We start from the raw sequence: 21,585 nt of genomic DNA, 5'->3' as shown, positions 1-21,585 counted from the left end.
CATTAATGAAATCAAAATTGCAGGAAAGGTGGTGCACTTTTTGTAAAACGTATGAAATTAAATACCTAGATGTTTTTTTTCTTCTTTATTACTTTTGTTAACTTTAATGTACATCTATAATTTTTCAATTTGCATGGTATATACCAATAAACATTTTTAGATCATGAACTCTGTTCAACTCTAATGGGGATTTGGAAAATAGTGTCCCTTTAAATATATAGTTAAATATATTTGTCTGATAATGTGTGTTAATAAATCGTGTATAAGCTAAAAGATCATGTTGTGTTAGCATTCAAATGATTAAATCTGAATATCAGAATGTTCCTAAATCACAATTTTATTAAAATGAACTATATGTAACTATAACATAAGTAACAACAAGTAGTTACAACAAGTAAATCATAATAGGACCATTTAAATGCTAACCATAAAAATGTTTATATTCTCCATAGTTTTAAATGAACTTTTTTCATTCATATTTTGAAACTTTATAATCTACATTTTGCTCTCATCCTCTCTTCATTCCACAGATTGAACTGAATGCCTTTTTATTCTCTTTCCTTTCTTCCATCCGGCTTGAATTTGCTGACAGATTAATTTTGGTTTTGTTACCATTAAATGCTAATTTAATTAATTAATGTGCGTATAATTACTGAAGGTTAACGTTTCTATTTAGTGATCAACCTTATAATAATTTTTTTTTTTAATCTTATGTCAATTTCATGACAGTCCTGTTTTGAGTTGGGCCACACCCACCAGTGTCATATTGCATCGACCTAATTTTATTATTTAAAGAAACAGCGTCCCTTTACTTAAGAACCATTGCTTTGCTCTGAAAGTGCAATTGAGCGCAGTATAAACAAATATATGTCCTACTTTACCTGACATGACCTAAAACTAAGTCATTTATTGTAACGTTGTAATATTTAAAAAGAAAATGAATGTTCTCGATTCAACAATCTCCTTTTTCAACAGTGAACTGCATGATTAGCTGTTCTGAAAAGGACAAAGTTTCTGTTTTAATAATTTCAGATGGAATCAATATGGTGTTGGAGCAATTAGCTTTACAGTAAAATACAACGTTCGGTATGAAAAGCGAAACCCGCTGCATTACAGAAGACGCTAGGTCATCAAGATCAGTATTGAGCAAAATCAGGTAATACCAGTCCGTCCTCTCTGCAGTATGGAAGAATATTTTCAAAAGGAATTGCAAATAGTGTTTTGCGCATACGGGCGCATAAAATGAGGTGTGCTGGCTCTTAGATATTCTTGATCATCGCCACGGAGTGTCAGTAAAGACACAGAGACAGGAACTCTGGTGAATTTACTTCAATGGCCATCACGTTCTGTAAGAAAAAATACAGATACATATTTACGGTCAACAATAAAGCAGGTGGTAAAAGAGAAAGTCACATGAAGAATCAAAGCTCATCACAAGTAGCTCCTCCACAAAGCTGAAGTATACACTAATATACAGAAGAAGCACAGACTCATGCAAACATAAAAAACCATTATAACATTTTACTTCTGGTTAGATGTTTTACAGTTTTTCCTTGAATACTGTACGGGAATTTCCTGTTAACTTATTAACTTTTTTTTCTGTATCAATTTGACAGTTGTGCGTCCTCAGCATATAAGCTTTAGAAACCGAACAGCATGTGCAAACATTAGCAGATCTACATTAAAGGAACAGTCCGCCCAAAAATATACATTTTGTTGTCATGTAAAAGTGACAGGATATTTTTCCTCATTCCAAGAGCTCACAAAAGCAGGTCATTTAAAACCACTGAAACTTCCTGCTAAACCACATACGAGCCCAACCTAGAAGGTAAGCAACATCTTTCTCTTTAATGTTATGCTTGTTATCGCTTCATAAGCGATATTCTCCATTTGAGCGTTAAACCGATTTATGCTTAACTCGTGAATTAATTCGAATCAAAAAAATAAGTATTTATACAAAATTCCAATCAAGCAGGCGTTATAAGTTTTCTACCGTAATACGTTTTAAAATGCAAATATTCTAGAATGACAAAGGTTTATCTGCATTTATAATAATTCACAGAAGAAGGACTTCATTATGAGACTTTCTTTGGTTTCACAGCCGCTGGTGTTCATATCAGTCCTGTTACTCAGTAAGGCTGTGCTCCTGTTCGATATTTAGTGAATTATTCTTTACTGACTTCAATTATCTCTCTTTTCTCTTTATCAGCCAGCCAGACATTACTTGCACAAACGATATCTCCATTACATACAATAACAACACCTGCAACATCTGCAACATCTGCAACGTCAACACCACCTAGAAGAACACCACCTAGAAGAACACCACCCACAAGAACACCAAATAGAAGAACACCACCCACAAGAAGACCACCTAGAATAACACCACCCACAAGAACACCAAATAGAAGAACACCACCCACAAGAAGACCACCTAGAAGAACACCATCCACAAGAACACCACCTAGAAGAACACCACCTAGAAGAACACCACCCACAAGAACACCACCTAGAAGAACACCATCCACAAGAACACCACCTAGAAGAACACCACCCACAAGAAGACCACCTAGAAGAACACCACCCACAAGAACACCACTTAGAAGAACATCACCCACAAGAACACCACCCACAAGAACACCACCTAGAAGAACACCACCCACAAGAACACCACCTAGAAGAATACCATCCACAAGAACACCACCCACAAGAACACCACCTAGAAGAACACCACCCACAAGAAGACCACCTAGAAGAACACCATCCACAAGAACACCACCCACAAGAACACCACCTAGAAGAACACCATCCACAAGAACACCACCCACAAGAACACCACCTAGAAGAACATCACCTAGAAGAACACCACCCACAAGAACTGCACTGACAACAGTTACATCTCCAAGACCGACAGCAACATCGACAACAACATCTGCAACATCAGCGTTGTGTTGTACTGCTCGGTGTCGTAAATAAAAATGTCCTCTTTTTGGGAGGCGTGTTCATGAAATGGCGCAGATGGAAGCAGAAACACTCAACTCCAGTCCTGCAGAGTTCAGCTCCAACCCTAATCAAAAGTCACCTGTCTGTAGCTTCCAAGTAAGCGTTCAGACCTTGATGAGTTTGTTCAGGTGTGTTTGATTAGAGTTGAAGCGAAACTCTCCAGGACCGGCGCTCGAGAGGAAGTTACGCCTTCTTTGCAAATCTTTTACGTCACAAAATGGGGGCGTGTTTAAACGAGCCGTTTTAAGTAGGCTCGGTTGACTCTGTAGCTGCACTGGTCTAATTAAATGATAGCCACTCTTTGCTCTTTATTTGTGTTTCTGCTCTCTAACTTTTAGCAGCCACTGAGAAAACTGCAAGAAATAAAGCATATAAAATGGCAGACATGCATTTCACGGTCTCTCATTTAAATATCCATTAATGTTCAAGTGAACTTGACAAATCTGAATCCTGTTACATCACTGAAACATAACATTGTTCACAAACTGATATAAGACAACACTGAACACAAAATGCAAAAGGCTTACTATAACTAAACTATAACTAAGCAATACTATAAACTATACCTAAACTTGACTCAATAGTGTCCTCGAGAGTCTCTCTGATTAGACTATCTTCTCAAATACATTCACACTAGACTAAAATATCCCCTTATTAAACTTGTTAAAACACTTAAATATTTTTAGATCATGAACTCTGTTTAACTTTAATGAGGATTTGGAAACTGAACCTATTTTCAAAAATAGCACCATGTCCCTTTAAATATATAGTTGTCTGTTAATTTGTTAATAAGTCATGTATAAATCCTCATCTCAAATTCATGTGTGAAATTTCAAACAACTGAAAGATCATGTTGTGTTATCATTCAAATGATTAAACCTGAATATCAGAATGTTCCTAAAACACAATTTTATTAAAATGAACTACAATATGTGTGTAGAATATGTGACTATAATATAACAACAAGTATAATAATAATAGGTCTATTTAAATGGTAAACATAAAAATGTTTTTCTGTCTATGTTCTCTGCATTTTAAATGAATAATTGTGTCCATATTTACATATTACCGTTTTTCCCTACAGGAATTAACCGTTTTTTTTTTTTTGCGTTTTTACAAGATTTTACAGTTGTGTGTCCTTAGCATATAAGCTTTAGAAACCGAACAGCATGTGCAAACATTAGCAGATCTACATTGAAGGAATAGTCCGCCCAAAAATTTTAATTCTGTCATCATTTCAGGTATTTCCAAACCTATATGAATATGAGTAGAACTACACTAAAGGGTTCTATTTTAACAGTCACCTAACAATGCAGTGCTTGTATGAAGTAGTTTTCAAAATCAAGAGCAAAGAGTATAAAAGCCCCAAGAGACGAAAAGGTAAGGGCAACAGTCTATAGATGGCGGTGCTTCTGTCATTTTAGACTGAAAACTGATGTGAAACAGACAGCATATTTTTCATAAGAGCACTCAAAACCAATGAAACTTCCTGCTAAACCTGCACGAGGGGACTGTTTAAATACGCTGCTAACCAGATGTGAGGTTTAGATAATATATATAAGAATGCTTCTTTATTGCTTTCACTCGATTTTATATGAGTATATATGTGTTACTACAGATTCAGTTGCAATTGCATTCTATTATTTGTTGTTACAGACTACAGTCTACATGGACCCTATATAAGTTAATAGATGTTACTGCGTGCAGGAATAAACAGCAGTGTTATTGGAGACACAATCATCCCGTGCACGATTATCCATGTCTATCCATGTTTGCCCGCTATGATAAATATCGGGAGGTGCTACCTTTTTTAAAGCAACGATGAATACAGCAGATGGTGAACTTTCTCAGTTACTCCCCTCGAATTGAATCGAAGGCTCAGTTCGTTCGACATTTATTCTAGTTTTGCATCCCTTTCATGTCCCAACGATGCCGTCAGAACTACAAAGGCAACACATAAAACCTATATTAACCCTCTAAAAGTGGTGTTTACCAACAATAACGGAAAATACATACAAACAAATAAAGTGCACATAAAAAAACACACTTAATTGGCAAATTGTAAATTAACACGCTGTCACTTACACGGCAAAGCTATTAAAACGATATCCTGATTGCCACAATTGAATAATTCCCAAGCTAAGCAAAACAAATCATATGAAAATAATGATACGAAATGAAATGGCAAAACAAAACAGAAATAGGTTCCCCTTTTTTATGGTTTTAATTAAATGATGTGAAATGGATTGACATGCACTAAACAAAAAAAAAAAAAATACATTTTAACTATTTATTCACCTTTTAACTGTAAAGTGCATATTATAAATCAAATGTTGCTTCTGACAGCAGCTACATTTTCAACTCCACCTAAATTTCACACGCTTCGAAACATCGCTTCAGGGTGAAAATGCGTGAACTCGAATGTGAATGTGGACTGAAGGCATAAAGAGGGTTCATCCTCATTGTTTGCATGCTCTGTAGTTTTAACTACAGTTTCCTTTAAACCAGCTGAAAACATACAGTAAAAATGATATTTTAACAGCCATTTTTCTCCGCTTATAAGGAGAATGGATTGTTCTGTCCAGAAAAGAGTTGAGGAGACTGTTGCATCTTGTATAAAGTAATTTATTTGTGTGTATGATTCACATTAAATACAATACAAATTCAAATATGTTACAGTATCTGTTACAGTTACCGAGGAAAACAAAGTGTAATTAATTAGCAATTAGTCCTGTCATAGGTATGCAAAAGGTTGATTTATAATAACACATGGCTGCAGTATTAAACAGTTTCTTATGATTTTACATCTGTACTTATCCTCAGAATAATTTTAAATGAAAAAAGGCGTTAAAGTCCGATTTTCTAGTAGCTGTGCTTAAAAACTAGATTTTACCTCATTTTTGAAAGTCAGTCAATAACCAGTGTTGAGTACTACTGCGATGGTTAACAATGAAATAGTTCATTATAATAAAAATAGTAATCGATTTTTAGTTGAGGATGAGAGTACTCAAAATCATGTGAAATTGACAGCATAGGTGTCTTCATTCCAAGAGCTGTTCCGCATTAAAGCAGGTCTGGGACACATTTAAAACCACTGAAACTTCCTGCTAAACCACATACGAGCCCAACCTAGAAGGTAAGCGACATCTTTCTCTTTAATGCTTCATAGGCGATATTCTCCATTTGAGCGATTTATGCTTAACTCGTGAATTAATTCGAATCAAAAAAAGAGGTATTTATACAAAATTCCAATCAAGCAGGCGTTATAGGTTTTCTACCGTAATGTGCTTTAAAATGCAAATATTGTAGAATGACAAAGGTTTATCTGCATTTATAATAATTCACAGAAGAAGGACTCCTAATCTACTTCCTGGTTTCATCTCCGACTTCATCATGAGACTTTCTTTGGTTTCACAGCCGCTGGTGTTCATATCAGTCCTGTTACTCAGTAAGGCTGTGCTCCTGTTCGATTTTTAGTGTTCTGAATCAGAATTTTTCTTGACTGACTTCAATCACCTCTGTTTTCTTGATCAGCCAGCCAGACATTACTTGCACAAACGATATCTCCGTTATCAACACTTCCAACAGTAACATCTGAAACACCCACACCCACAACAGCACTAGCAGGTAACTATGGACCCTTGAATTAAAATCAGATCTTTGGTATGAGACAAAGAAAAACCCCTGACACGCGACAAAAATGTTGCAACTAGCAACTTCCCAACAACAATAGCCAACGAATTTGGCCATCAAACAATTAAATTAAAACTAGTGCAATCATTTAAAAAGCAAAAGCAACTTCATATTCAAACAGCTTATACAGTTAAAGGAATATTTCACTCCTTTTTTTCGCCTGAAAGAAGAAAGTCATACATACCTAGGATGGCTTGGGGGTGAGTGGTTTATGGCGTAAGTTGAATTTTTGAGTGAACTATTCAGTCAAACCAAACTCTTTCGAAAAGCCAGTAAAATTTTGTTCAATTTGTTTATGTTTTTCACCCGCCTCCGAAGTTAAACTATTTTTCCCAAAGCATCACGTCAATAAACTGACATTATTTTACTTTTATTTCGAGTTCTTCCCCTTGTGTCGTTCCATCTTATTACTCATAACCTAATTTCTGAACGTATTTGTTTTGTTTCATTTGTATGTAAAAAAAAATTATTCATTATTCATAATAAATACCGCATGGTTCCATTAAAACAATTCTTTGTTTGTCTTCGATAGGCATTACGACAACAGCAACAGCAAAGTCATTGACAGGTAACTGCAGAACTTTAAAGTAATGGTGAGCGTTTACAACAGAATCGCTCAAAAATGACTCAAATCTTTATTAAACTTGGTGTTGGACTTCACAGTGCTGATAAGGTACTAGTGACGTGTTCCTTTGAGATAATACCACATTTACTTGATATTTTGGATGCTTTTACAGACCCCTGCTACAAATACTCTGTCGTGGACGATGCTTGGAGTCCAGGCAATCAGTATCCCAATTCAACCCAATATATGTGCAACAATTTCGTCAACTTTGTCGGCTGGTATCGTCTCTTCATCAATGGTCAGAGCGCTCGGATTTCGGACAAATGTGATTTCTCGCAAAGTTGTAGCTTTTATTCAACGCTGTGGCTGAACGGAGCACATCCAAACGTTGGGGATGGAGTGGTGACCCTCGATGTTTGCGCCGCCATGTCGAATAGCTGCTGCTATTACCAGCCAACTCCTATCCACGTCAAAGCCTGTCCGGGAGGTTATTACGTCTATGAAATTCTAACACCGTCTAGCTGCAGTCAGCCAAATTGTGCAGGTGAGCTCATTTTGCATTCACCCGTGAATGCGTTTGTGCAATATATCACATTTAGTTTTTGGCATACTGTGGAGTCAACAATAATAACATGTGCATCTCTTTTTTTTTGTGCAAAAGTTAGGAGCGTCAACAATTTTACAGTCACTCCGGAGTCGGCCTTGGCAGGTAATGTAGTCCGCTGTGCAAACAGATGCAAACATTAGACGTACACGTACGTTCAAAACATTTTGATATTTCATTTACTGCATTAACTGCAGCTAAATAAATTAGTTTGAATTACTCAAATCAAAACAAACGGGTCAAGGCTGTAATGACGGGTCGAAGACAGGTGGATCCATATGCGACTGAGTTTATTCGTGGTCGGGCAGGCAGGGTCAAACAGGAGCAAACGATAATACACAAGGGAGATCCAAAAGACGTAAACGATAACAGGCAGAAGGTCGGTAGGCAGGCAGATATCAATCACAGGAACAAACACGGTCTAGGTCGGCAACAGGTAATCACAACACAAGAATAAACGCTCGGAATTGTTGTAGAGACAAACAAGACTTCGCAATGAGTGATGGTGGGGAAGTTCATTATAAGGGGTGATGGAAATGAGGAACACCTGGCGGCACTAATCAGCCCAAGGGTTTGTGGGAAACTGAGTCTTTGAGCGATCAGTACTCTGGTGAGGGCTCCCTCCGGTGGTGGTCGGAGAGAGCCACAGAGGTGCTGTTATTATCCTATATATTTTTCCCAGTATATATATATATATTTCTGATGTCAGTAACAACCCAAAGTGATCCGTCTACAAATCTTGCATCTTGCAAACTTTCATTCTTATTTTCGGCTGGTGTCTTGGCTTTGCATGACTTTTTGCATCTCCCTTTCTTCACGTGTTCAGTACCTTTTCCCTGTGTCATTCCATCATATTACACATTTTCTTCATACGGATGAATTGCTTGGGAATTGCAGCTTTTTTTTTTTTTTTTAGAACTGAGAAATTGAGAAAAATGGTGGTTATTTTTTCACATGTGTATGTGTGTGTCATCAATAAAACAGCTTAATTTTTTTTCATTACATTTTTTGATACGTCTCATGCATTTCCAGTAATTATTTTTTTTTATGTGTGTGATTGTGTGGGGCTTTTAGTTCATGTCTACCTATACGCTAGTGTGCTTATAAAAATGAAAAGTTAAACTGGACAAAAAATGACAAAATGCAGTCACTTCTAAGAAAATGACCAAATATATTGTCATGTGCTCTTTAGAATGACAATATATATATATATATATATATATATATATATATATATATATATATATATATATATATATATATATATCAAGGATGCCAATATTATTGAAGAGTACTGTATTGTTTAATACTTTTGTTACCTTATTAAAGACACTGCTATCTCGTTCACTTTGTTTCTTCAAAACCATTTACAAATCCATCATTCATTCTTTTGGCAGCACCAGACATATTCTACCCGTTCAGCTCAGCAGCAGAAGACAGAAATCCTGCGGCCGATGATGGAAGCTCTTCCGTGATTCTGCTGTCGAGTCCATTTCCGTTCTTTGGTCGCGCATACCAGCGGATTTACGTAAGAATATGATTTCATCTTCTTCGTAGGCCTGCATGTGAGTGGAGGACGCTTTATAAACTCGTCTGTGATCTTTGATATCTTATGTTTCAGGTTAATAATAACGGACATCTCACATTCGACCAGCCTTCATCGGCATACGCTCCCTACTCATTCCCCACTAATGGAAGCCAAGATATAATTGCTGGTCTCTGGACCGATCTTGACAACCGTGCGAAAGGTGTCGTTTCCTATCATCAGTACACCAGCGGAAATGTTCTCACAAATGCCACCCGGGATATAAACACGTATTTCCCGAATCAGAAATTCAATGCTTCTTGGGTCTTTGTTGCAACGTGGAATAAAGTCGCTTACTTCAGCATAACCAACACAGTAAGACATATTCTTCTGAAATGTTTTCACGTTATCCTCATTTTAGTTTCATTCTGGTTAGACTGAAAAGACACTGACAGAAAAAAACATGGTGGGTCAATTCAGTTCAAGTTTATTTGTATAATGCTTTTCATGATGCAATAGTTGCAAAGCAGCTTTACAAAAAATATATAGTTGATACAGTTGCTTATCATTGACTAACTTTGTAATTGTAGATAAAATAAATTGTTTGCAATCACTTACATAAAAAATGTCAGTGTAAGTGCGTTTCACAGAGCGTTTTAGCACAAAATTAGCTCCTAAATCTGTGAAAAGTTAGGAATATCAAAGTAAGACCAAGCCACAAACTATCCTAAATACGGTTGTTGGCGACAATCTGCTTCCGAATGTAAACATTTTAGAAATATTTGACGATAATGAGATTTTAAAAAGATATCGTCTTTAGTTTCGATGGTAAACTCAACTCATATTTTCCTTATATATATTCTTATTTTTAGTAACCAGTTGAATTAATAACTGTTTTGACGTCCATTTTTTTTTTTTTACTATCAGCCATGATTGTTCCACTCAATTAAAAGCTGTGTATATGCATATTAACTATTTGTTAACGAAAAGCAAGAGACTGACAATTAGCTGAACATACACTTTTTAAATTAGTGACTCTTAGCCTGTATTTTAAAATCATATTCACTTTTTTATTTTTTAATCAATTATTTGAATATTGCAGCATAACTGTTGCGACCGATCAGGCGAAGTTGGATCCATTTGAATTATTTACACAACTTGCTTTAATTAGAGCAGTCAGACAATACAGGGTGGCGTGTGGTCAGTCCCAGGCGTGAAGGATGATGGGAAATGAAGTCTGAATGGGTTAGAATTCAGGAGACGGTTCCCTCTGGTGGTGCGGAGGCATTATTGTTGTTGTCGCAGGAGCCTGCTCTGTAACAATAGTTCTGCACTCTACAATATTACCATGAATAAATGATTTTTTTTTCTCCTTTCTGTGAGGGATGGGGTTTCGGTTCCTTGCCGCTGTCGCCTCGGGCTTGCTTAGTTGAGGGACACTTCATCTCTAGCGATTGTCTTATAGAGACCGCCTCTGCATTTAATCCAGAAATTAAGTCTCTATTCTCCTATTTGATACTGTTCAGTGCTTCGACACAATCCATGTTATTAAATTTACAAAATGACAGAGAATAGCCTGTTTTTTTTAAAAAAGGCAGAGCTTAGAGGAGCAGCGAAAATGTACACTATGTGGAAAATAATGCGTTTGAACTTTAAAATGCATAAACACGTTGCATACCAAATACACAAAATGATGTTCTCATACGACACCTTTAAGACTTTTCTCTATTTCTTAGTAAAGGTTTGTCTCAGCAGCTTTGTGAATAGGTTTTGAGAGGAAACTCTTAGCAGTAAGATAGAATGTTTTATGAATATAAGTGCATGAAATGGAGCACTAAGTTTAAAGTTATTGTCCAATTTCTTCTTCTTTTTTTTGCAGAGCACATCGTTTCAAGTGGTTTTAATTTCAGGCAGTAATTATTCATTTATTCTGATGAATTACGGCGAGATTGCTGTAACAGAGCATCCGGTGGAGGTGAAACAAACTTGTTTTCAGTGTTGTGAACAAAATGTTCTCTAAAAAAGTGCACGCGTGTGAAAGTACATGTGTATTTAAATAATGTTTTCAGGCTGGTTACGGCACAATCAACTCCACAAACTACTTTGTGATTCCTGGATCAAACGGCGGCGGATCCATCTCGAACCTCAGATACTCCAGTAATGTTAACGTTCCCGGTCGATGGGCCTTCAGGGTGGACAGCGATCCAAAAAACAGCATCCTGAAAAGTAAAAGCCTTATCTGTAGATGCTGGCTTTCGTATAACCCCATATAATGTTTTGCATGACCAGTGCCAACAGATATGAGTATTTTATGCGTTTGTGTTTTTCCCTTTTAGACAATGTTGTTGGCGTACGAATGAAGCTTTCCTCATTTTCAGACCTGGCTTATTTGAGTGACAACATCGAAGTACTTTTGCAGCAGGTATGTCACATTTGCTATGATTTTTTTAAAACAGAATACGGCGCGAATAGACAAAACGTGGGGAAAGTTTGATGTGTCTGTCTATCTGTGTTTCAAATAAAACAGGAGCTGGTCAAGAACGGACTGCCAAACGCTGTCGAGCTGAAGTTAAGAAAACTGCAAAAGACAAATCCGTAATTGCAAAATTAAATCGGGTTTGTTTAACATCCGACAGCAAATATACCTCACAATTTGTTTCTCATTATTTTTACTAGAACTATATCTTAAAGTGTGTAATGTACAGTTTACTTCGAATACGGTGTGCGTCGCTTTAAACAAAATGCAACAGTCTCACGGTCCATTTCGGTGCATTATTCTGTTTCTTTTTGTCTGCTTTCAATTCTGCAGAAGGCGCCAATATGGTTATTCATTTTTAAATCAGTTGGTGCTAAATTTGCCAATTATGTAACCGAATAAAAACAGTGTCATCAATCAGCTAAATTCAGTTCAGGTTTGATTCTCATTCGATGTGTCAGAAGCAATGCAGTCAAACTATTAAACGGTGAATATCAAGTGTCTTTTAAAGCACAAGGCAACGTTGTCAATGAACCCAAAGACTATCAAGTGGCAAAAATGCAGAAGGATATGACAAATGCAGAGAAACCAGATTCAGTCGTGGGACCAGTTCAGTGAGTTTACAGTACAGTATATTCTGATACACACAGCTAATCTACATTATATCAACTGTTTTGTGTTGCTGGTTACCATATATATCAACTATTAAGCCAAGTGTAAATACCATTTAATTGCCCCTAGAGCCAATGAGTTGCTATCAGTGGTAATAACTTTTTTTTTTTTTTACATTTATTTATTGTATTTGTCATGTTGTTAGTTTTTCTCCAGAAGAGGATGAATAATCAACGTGTAAAATGTTCTGATTTGATTGCAGCCTGCCCTTTCTGTCTGTTTTTATTAAATGTTATTTTTGTTACTTCAGTGCATCAAGTCATACTAAGAACTTGTGCGTGACACAGTTAGCACCGTCCCTGAAGATGGAGCTATTCCCTCTTTGGTAAAACAAAAAAATGTAAAATTGACACGTGCTAGTACTGTGGCGCTTAAATCGATATAATGGTCCATCCAAAAGAAAGTGAGGTTTATTGTAAAGAACATTTTGAGATTTAAAAGAATCGGTAAGTGAAGATTCACTTTAATTAATGTCAGTGCAAAAGGTTGGATTTGACAGGTCATATTTCCTTTAAACAAAATACAGCTCGATTTGGGATGGTTGAAATATGACAGATTTTGTCAGTCTCATTCGTAAAGATCTATTCCAGTGCGTTTCTTTGTGGTATAGATTGCAGTATACAATAGCATGCAAAATAACGCAGCATTCACAGACAGTTCTCAGGTTAATCATTAAAACTTATGTAAGCTGTTATAGAAGAATTTATGATTGTGCATGATTATGTGAAAGGGCAGCAGTCCAGTGTAACGTCACAAACACACAAATAAATAGTTCACTTCATGAGGTAGTTATAGCAACTGTTTCATTATACAGGCCACAAATGATCAGCAATTACAATGTTAAAACCCTTTATCTTATCCCAGGATAATGTGCAGTCAGCTATGCAGTAAACCAAGAGGTTCATTCATCCCCAAAAAAATATTTGCAATTCTGCTTGGTTACAGAAATTTGAAACCAGTTTTAGTAATATTTTTTTTTATTTCCATGTTTACAGTAAATTGATTTCTACAAAATAGATTGTATACAAAAATATTTCGATTTACCTTTCAAATGTTAAAGTGTTTTTAATAATAAAAGTGTTTTTGCACACAGCACTAGTCAACGGGAAATGCAGTTAACTTCCATAATCAAATGTATTTCTGAGCAATACTGAACATTTTCAGATTTACCTTTTTTCCCTTTGAAAATATATGCACTGATGCATCGTTCAAAAATGAGAGCATATATTTTGAATGCAGACGGGGGCAATTTTGATTTCACGTTGACCTTTCATGTAAGAATGTTAAAATTATGTTCATTTTGTTTACCAAATTTATAGACCTATTAACAGTAAGGGATACAGCTGCATATCGAGTTTGATTGCATTGATACCATCGAGTATCAAAAAACATCTTGGGTAGCAGCCTAACAGATGTGCAAACTGAACTCTATTTGAACCTTACTGAAAGTATTTGCACTGATTTATTGTGTTGGTTACATTTTGTTCCTTTGGGCAGTGACAGTCCTTGAGTATGTATCAACGTCAACAAGTTGAAAAATAAAAGCAAAGTCATATATAGAGATAATGTAATCTTGTCAAAATAAACTTTGTAAACTGGCATCGAAAAAAGTATAATTTAAGTACCGATATCGGTATGGAATAGTTTTTTTTCAACGATATCCAGGAATATGACAAAGAAAAACATTTGTAAAAACACATAAATTAATCTTTTAAAGTTCCTACTGTGCTAAAGTTTCTAACACTTAGTTCAACTTAAGTCCTTGTGTTTTCCGAACTTTCAGACTACGCGAAACAAAGATATCGGTTTGTTATCGGTTATGGGATATCGGCTATCTGTATGGAAAAATTTGAAACGATACCCAGCGCTAGTAAGGAATATGACAAAGGAAACATAAATGAACTAACTTATAAGGAAGTTCCCACTATACTAAAGTGTCTTACATTTGAGCTCAACTCAAGTCCTTGCGGAGGAACAGTCTACAAGTCTGACGTCAGTCCTTCGTCATCATCAGAATCCAGGCCAGACCTGTTTTCACTCTCGCTGTCATCATCTTCCTCATGGTCTCCATCCACTTCACCGGTGTCGGGAATGATCACCACTTCCTCTTTGGTGTTGGGGTCAATATCTTGCTTGAACCAAACGGCTTTGTAGCCCTCCTCATTGCGCCGCTCTTTGGTCAGGATCGGTTTGACTTCCTTCTCGCTGTCGATGGTTTCTGCCAGGCTGCTGGTGTCGGGTGGAGGACTGCTGGTGGTCTGGAGAACGGCGCTGGGGGTCATCGTCTTCTGCTCTGACCCGCGTCTCTGCTGCGGCTTGAGTCCGGACTCCAGTTTGTTCTCCAGGTCTGCAGCTAACTTGCTGTTCAGACTCCCAGAATCATCATCGTGCTGGAAGCCCTCATTACTGTACTGCACACCCTCTTTAGGACCACCTGAGCCTCCACCGAGCTGCAGATAGAAAGAAATTATTTCAGAAATATTGTCTACAAAGCATTAAAATTAATGGAACAGGGCACCTGAAGTAATGGTTAGAATGACCTGAGGATTTGATTCAGTATCAAACTACATTCTTAGTTTTTTTTAATCATTTCATTTATTATGTTTTTACTGGGTTGTTTATTGGGTTTTACTTTTTTATTGGGTTAGTTAGTTATTTTTTAATCTAATCAACATAACCCAACTGCAGTTTGATTGAAATTAATTGGAATGCACCTGGTTTATGAAAATTGTTAAATAGTTATATATAATAGTTAGTTTTTTACGACTGATTCAGTGAGGCAGTTTACGTTAAAAGTTTTTATTAACTTTTCAATTAGTAAATATAAGAATAGATTTAGAATTCTGGCAAATTATGTGAAAAAGGTTTATGAACGTTCAATCTGAAATTTTACACAAGAATATTTTTAGGAACATTGAATGGAATTGGTAGTTTATGTAATAAATGTTTTTTGCGATTCGGTGTGACAATGTACATGAGAGTACTTTTATCAACTCAACTTTTAGTTTTCTGCATAAAAAACTTACCGTGCTCCGGAAGACACTAGCTTCAGAGAGCTTCTTCCAGTCTGCGTTATGGCCCTTGATGCGGTGCACCATCAGTCCAATGCAAACCAAGCAGAGAACGATAACCACGGCCAGAGAGGCCCCTACTGCCGCCATATCGCCCGAACTGAACTCACCTGTCTTCAGCGGCTGTCCCCCTGAGGAAAGACACACAAGAGGAAAGAAAAACAGGATATTAAAATAAACTTTCAGTGAGCCGACTAAAATGATACACACAAATGGCTGTAATTTACTGGAATTTCACAATTGTGTACATTCATTTTGAATCTCATGCTTTTTAATTTTGTTTTTAAGGTGGTTTATGGTCGGACCAGCTTAGGACCAGCACATGACCAGCTAAGGGCCAGCATAAACCAGCAAAGGACCATCATAAACCAGCTCAAACCAGAACCCCAGCTTTTTAACAGGGCAGCCATATAGAATGCTGAAGGGATGATGTATTAACTATTTTTGTAGACCAAAATCCAATTACAAATGAGAATTTTAGCACTTCTGGTTCTATCTATCTGAATTTTGGGTGAAATGCCTGAAATATGATCTGTGGTTAACAAAAGCTCAAGATATATTCATGTTTCATTCTACAATACAAAATACTTCAAACAGTAGTAATACTTTTGATTGAGTGATTTTCAAGAAGCTTTTTATATGGCTTGAAAAAGTCAATCGCACAGGTATAACTTAAGCTTTCAGGGAAAATTACTTTTAAACAAAGATTAAAAGTTGCCAAATAGCCTGAAGTCACGCAACCACGGTATACTTTGATCACAACCTAAATTAGCTTTTTACTTCTGCAGAAACCTTTGTTGGTCACAGATCTTATTTCCTGCAATATTTAAAATGCTAATGGAAAAAAACTACAATGATGCTTACGAGATCATCACTGCAGCCCTCTATAGCCAGTATCCAAAGCGTCCATAAAGCATGCAAATTGTATGTGATTAGATTTGTAAATATTTCATAGTGTGCGATGATGGCATATCACTTCTCAGCACACCAGATTTAGCAAGCTAGTTAGCTTAGCGTAAGTGTACCTGTGGTGGGGGCGAGGGGCGTAGTTGTGGTGACGCCTGGGTGCGAGGTGGCAGTGCTGATGTCTGTTAGATTTGTGTTAGCAGTGCTATCTGTTGTGATAACGGGAGAAGTCACGATAGTGGTAGCAGGAGTGGTAGTGGGAACCCCTAAAGAAACAACAGGGTCACCAGTCAAGAGCTTGCTGCTGACTGATTCAACTGAATCATTTAAAACTCAATTTATGGGCCAAAACAATCACATTGCACTGCGTAAGCAAGTTCCATTCAGCAATTGAAAATGGATTGATGAGTATCAGTGAAGCTGAAAGCTACGATGTCCAGAAAGTACCCTGATTAGCCCGCTGTATCATGTCATATTTTGTCTTGATAGTTTGCAGCATTGGTGTGGTCTTACCTGGAGTGACCTCAACCGTGAGAGAAGCAGTGCTTGATTCGTCATTGGTTGTGTCAACCACCCTCATCTGAGTCACAATGGATAATATGGTCGTAAATGTTTCAAAGCGCACACTAACAATTAGCTTCTAATGTCTAAAGTGCATGAAATGTTGTAAGAAATATTAAGTTCCTACTTCTAAATTTACAGTGCCTTGGGAAACCGTCGATGCCATGAGTATGAAACCCTCTGGAGTGATTGAGAAGTCAGCGCCATCAACAATCTCAAATCTGAGGTTAGGATTATAGCCCTACAAAGAAAGAAATCCAGAAATATTACAATGATAGGCATCATTCAGCAACGTTTGTGTAAATCATTAAAAACATTCTCATGTAAGCAATGTATTGAATGCAACAGTGGTTTTAAAAATTTCCAAAATATTCCAGCCATGAATTTACAGAATAAATTATGTACATTGAATTAAACGTAATGATTTCTATAAGAATGGTTTTGCTAACAAATCAATTCAGTGCAAAAATGTATGCAAGAATGATTTGAAGTCCATAAAACTGTAAATGTTTATGTAAAAATGATTTCTGATTTACGCTAATTTTCACTAATCCTGCTCTATGTTTGGCATGTACCTTCCAAATTAATTCTTCATCTTGAATTGAATGCATCATTGTGTTCTTACATTAGAAAAGTCTTCGTCTGTGGCCTGTACTCTGAGGGGTCTGTTGGATGTTTTGCTCTCCAGGACCAGGCTGTCCACCCCCGCATCCTCTGAGATAAAGCCTTCATAACTGGACTTCACAAATGTTGGAGGGAACTTGCTGGTTATCACCACAGTCAGGATGACTGTAGTGGTGGCAAACTGATCAGCGTTCTCTTTCTGAAATGCCTAAGGAACCGGAGGGGAAAGCTGGTTGCGGAAGGAACTACAATCCAAAATATAATGGTTCCAGGAGGGTTCCATATTTGGTTCCCCAAAGAACCTTCCAGTGAACAGTTGCTAAAAGAACCATTTTTTCTTAGAGTGAAGAACAATTTAATAACATTTTATGGAATGGAAGAATTCTTCAAAGAACCATCAATGATGGCTTCAAAAAAGCCATTAATTTGAGTGTAAAAATTCTGTGGCTTGCATGCGACATAAAAAAAGGCTTCTTTTTCATGAATGCGATTTTCATCTCTCTTACCATGACTGTAAGGACAATTGGTCCTGACACATCTACTGGTCGTTGCATTGTGATGCTTCCGGTGTCAGAGTCGATTTTAAATATGTTATTCTCATTTCCTGAACACATACAAATGTACTATCAATTAAAACCTTCTCAAAATTCTTTAGGCCAACCCACAAGAACGATCAAATATCTCACCTGCAAGAAATGCGTAACCAATGGGCTCGTTCCTGCCTTTGTCACCATCAATGGCCATGAGCGGACCTGGCTTCAAGGACAAAGGATCTGTCTGTGGGGTACAACAACACTCAAATGCTCATTTGACACTTCAACTCAAGATGTATCCACAACATTTGGCTAATTCACACTGCCTCAACAAACTCATCCAACAAGATCCATTAGCCAACACGATGTGAAATGTGTTTGTTGGGCGATTTGAAATATTTAAACTGGTTTAACTCAGCATCAGAGCTCTATCAACAAGTGCTTTGGATAGAAAACCCACCATTTGTTCATTTAAGGGCACGTTCCCTTCATAACCAGAGCTCACACACACTTTGCTTGTGCCAAACTCGGTTTCTGTGCATGGCTGGAACCACGGTGGACGATTGTCAATGTCTATGATACTGACTACAACAGTGGTTGAGGCAGTGTGGGAAACTTCAGCCGTAGATCCAATCGGTGTGTCCTGAAAAAAATCATATAATGAATGTTTTTTTGTAAATAAAGATGCATCCTATGATGCAACTAAACACGGGGCAAGTAAAATCACCTGCACGTATAGCGTCATTGTGACTTCTTTAACTTTGTCATAATCCAGAAGTGTCTTAACCAGGATGTTTGGATTGAAACTGGTCTCCAGGGCAAATTCTCCTTGAGAGAGAAAACAAAGGCCGACATTGTGAATGGGACTCCTAAAATAATTTGGAAACCAGCATTCAATGGGATTTCTTTTTAACAATCCCAAAAAGAAGACGCTTGTGTTTACCATGAAATACAATGTATACAAACTCCATGCATATTCTTTGGGATTTTTGTCGTCTCAGAAGGTGTGTTTTACCTCAGGAGAATCGAGCTGGTAGTAGAGTCTATCATTTTTATCAGGATCGGTTGCTGTGATTAGGCCAACGCTGGTATCCACTTTCGATAACTGCGAAAATCAGTTTTCAGATTTTAAAAAACCGCCATGATAAAATAGCTTAATGTAATGTGTGTAGCATAGGCAAGGTTAAAAGTACCTCATCGACTTTTAGCGAGTATTGACTCTGTGTAAATACCGGTGGGTTATCATTTACATCCTCAACAGCTATTTTCACATTCAGGGTCTAAACATACAAAAGTGACATGCAGGACTTCAATAACCAACGTAAAAACGAACATTTAATACAAAAAAAGTAAAAATTGAGCTCGAGTAAATGGTTAATTTAAGCAAAATACCATTTGAATGGCTTACTTACAAAGGAAGAGCCAGGTTTTGTACACGCAATATTCACCTCGTGGGGTTTATCCGGGTTAAATGTCTAACATAAAAAACATAAATGGTCTGTTCATTTGTACATAAAGCATTTTAAATGGTTACTTTAAAATATTAAAATGCTAATATTAAAAATTTCATCTTTAAAACAAAACTGAAATGTACAGTTTTTCAACTACAGCAGCTTAGGACTAGTGCTGTTAAATGATTCTTGCGATTAATTGCATCCAAAACAACAGTTTTTGTTTACATACTATATGTGTGTGTACTGTGTATATTTATTATGCATATATAAATCCATACGCATGCGCGTATATACTGTTTTTCAGAATAAAAAAAGATTATGCTAAAAAGTGTTACCCAATTAAAAAATACATGTATAGACGTGTAAAACATGCATAAAATAATGCACTTTATTTAACTGAAAAATATGTATATACAGAGTAAAATGGAATATTAGGTTTATACTTTGTACTTTACGTTCAACAGGCTCTGAAAAACAATACACAATATTAACCTCATAGTCCAGCACAGTTTCAGCAACGAGATTGTTTTCCCTGATGCTGAAGAAACCCTCTGGATCTTGACTAGTGATACTGGCCATCACCCCATCCTGAACAATGAGCTCCGTAACTACGTCTCCAATTTTGTTGTTTTCCAAAACAAGAATTAACGGCAAATTACCTGGCACCGAGCAAAGGTCTGTACCATTCAGAAGAAAAAAAAAAAAAAAATCCGAATTACAATGTTTTCATCAATGATCCTGGTTGACACTGAAAAAAGTGAATGTTAGAAAATACAAAGCAAAAAATAGCAAAAAACAAAAGCGCTTGGTAGGGTTTCTTCAAACAGGCCTATAATTCAAGCATTCTAAAGTCATCTTAAATCGTTTGGGAAAAAAATGTATACAAATACGATTAAACAGAAATTTCTGGAGTGTGTGTTTTGTATGCAGAAAAAGAGTTAGTTGAAATACTGCTTGAAATAATAAGACCACATCTATGGTAAAACATGTGCATATCTTAGTCTTAGATCTATACTGCAAAAATTGTGGTTGTAAAAAAGGTGATTACTGAAGTATTTTAATATATATTCAATACATTTCCTGAATCAACCTTGAAACAATAGCCTTGATGTACAGTTAACCATAACTACAAAGCTAGCAAACTCCGCAACTTGAAATTTAAATACTTTCAAGAATAATATTCACAAAATTGTCTAAACATCTGTTTTGTAAAGTAACCTATAACTGGTCAGATGTAAAAACACTGGGGTAATTTCATGTTCTGAACGGTTTCAGCCTACAAAAGAAAACCTGATTACGTAAAATTTGTCATTCTCGAATTCTTCACTTACTTTGCGCTTCGCTGAACTTGCCGAGTGAGAAAAGAACCAGGAGAACGAAAAAAACAGCAGATCCTTTAGGCCTCAAATCCATTTTTCTTGTTAGGCGATGGATCAATAAAGGAACATCGGAGACGAATCCCTTTGTTCAGACTGAATCAAATTCCCATCAAGCGGTTGTGAGTGATAGCTAATGTGAGAAACAGACTTCAAGCTTAACCTTTGAGACGGACGCTTATCTCGGATTTATTGGCTATAAAGATGAGCGCAGGTGGACTTTTACCTCATAGACATGAATAGGCCAGCTTTACATGTGCTTACACCCCATAAACCATGATCACAACGAAGAACGATGTACACAAAAGAAGAATATCTGTTATTAGCTGCGCACAGACGATTAGCGTCGGTGTTAGGCTATAATTCAGGCCATTTTCAAATGAGGCAGACTTCGTGAAATTGTGTTTTCGGTGATTTATTTAATGTAGAGAAGCATAGCAAAAGCATAAATGAATTCTTCAGTTTGGTGTTTATTACAGGTGCTAGCAGCTAGTCATGAGTCGGCGCGGTTTCACTTACGGT

The 21,585-nt window shown here is 36.7% G+C and overlaps 2 protein-coding genes across 4 annotated transcripts; one reads left to right on the top strand and one right to left on the bottom strand.

Annotated features, from left to right (window-relative positions):
* The first annotated feature begins 6,127 nt into the window (after positions 1 to 6,127).
* Positions 6,128 to 12,747, top strand: LOC122330659. The gene is made up of 12 exons (XM_043227880.1): positions 6,128 to 6,139; positions 6,351 to 6,451; positions 6,538 to 6,630; positions 7,229 to 7,264; positions 7,434 to 7,805; positions 7,923 to 7,970; positions 9,263 to 9,393; positions 9,487 to 9,765; positions 11,270 to 11,365; positions 11,460 to 11,616; positions 11,727 to 11,812; positions 11,918 to 12,747. Exons 2-12 carry the CDS (start codon positions 6,397 to 6,399, stop codon positions 11,987 to 11,989), a joined length of 1,425 nt encoding a protein of 474 aa, XP_043083815.1. The 5' UTR covers positions 6,128 to 6,139; positions 6,351 to 6,396; the 3' UTR covers positions 11,990 to 12,747.
* A 1,234-nt stretch (positions 12,748 to 13,981) lies between these two features.
* cdhr5b (cadherin-related family member 5b) lies at positions 13,982 to 21,210 on the bottom strand. 3 transcript variants are annotated; one of them, XR_006248047.1, is made up of 16 exons: positions 21,019 to 21,210; positions 20,180 to 20,364; positions 19,646 to 19,708; positions 19,427 to 19,513; positions 19,249 to 19,338; positions 18,961 to 19,062; positions 18,694 to 18,876; positions 18,387 to 18,477; positions 18,207 to 18,304; positions 17,702 to 17,908; positions 17,204 to 17,317; positions 17,029 to 17,095; positions 16,635 to 16,781; positions 15,565 to 15,740; positions 14,467 to 14,988; positions 14,244 to 14,265 (listed from the first exon to the last, which is right to left on the bottom strand). XR_006248047.1 is itself a non-coding variant. In XM_043227816.1 (15 exons), exons 1-15 carry the CDS (start codon positions 21,098 to 21,100, stop codon positions 14,518 to 14,520), a joined length of 2,163 nt encoding a protein of 720 aa, XP_043083751.1. In that variant the 5' UTR covers positions 21,101 to 21,210; the 3' UTR covers positions 13,982 to 14,517. The 3 variants fall into 3 exon arrangements, 2 of the variants coding, with proteins under 2 accessions (XP_043083751.1, XP_043083752.1); XM_043227816.1 differs by having other exon boundaries at positions 13,982 to 14,988; XM_043227817.1 differs by lacking the exon at positions 16,635 to 16,781 and having other exon boundaries at positions 13,982 to 14,988.
* Positions 21,211 to 21,585: the final 375 nt, after the last annotated feature.

The sequence above is a fragment of the Puntigrus tetrazona genome, chromosome 25 (assembly GCF_018831695.1).
Source record: "Puntigrus tetrazona isolate hp1 chromosome 25, ASM1883169v1, whole genome shotgun sequence".
NCBI classification, from domain to species: domain Eukaryota; kingdom Metazoa; phylum Chordata; class Actinopteri; order Cypriniformes; family Cyprinidae; genus Puntigrus; species Puntigrus tetrazona.
This window is presented reverse-complemented; position numbering and strand designations above follow the sequence as displayed.

Coding starts and splice junctions, on each gene's coding strand:
- LOC122330659 (XM_043227880.1), top strand. CDS start 6,397: ATGAGACTTTCTTTGGTTTCACAGCCGCTGGTGTTCATATCAGTCCTG. Junction 6,631..7,228: donor ACCCACAACAGCACTAGCAG/GTAACTATGGAC, acceptor TGTCTTCGATAG/GCATTACGACAACAGCAACA. Junction 7,971..9,262: donor TCCGGAGTCGGCCTTGGCAG/GTAATGTAGTCC, acceptor TTCTTTTGGCAG/CACCAGACATATTCTACCCG.
- cdhr5b (XM_043227816.1), bottom strand. CDS start 21,100: ATGGATTTGAGGCCTAAAGGATCTGCTGTTTTTTTCGTTCTCCTGGTT. Junction 18,478..18,693: donor TGCCCTTAAATGAACAAATG/GTGGGTTTTCTA, acceptor TGTACCCCACAG/ACAGATCCTTTGTCCTTGAA. Junction 17,318..17,701: donor CAGACGAAGACTTTTCTAAT/GTAAGAACACAA, acceptor CTTTCTTTGTAG/GGCTATAATCCTAACCTCAG.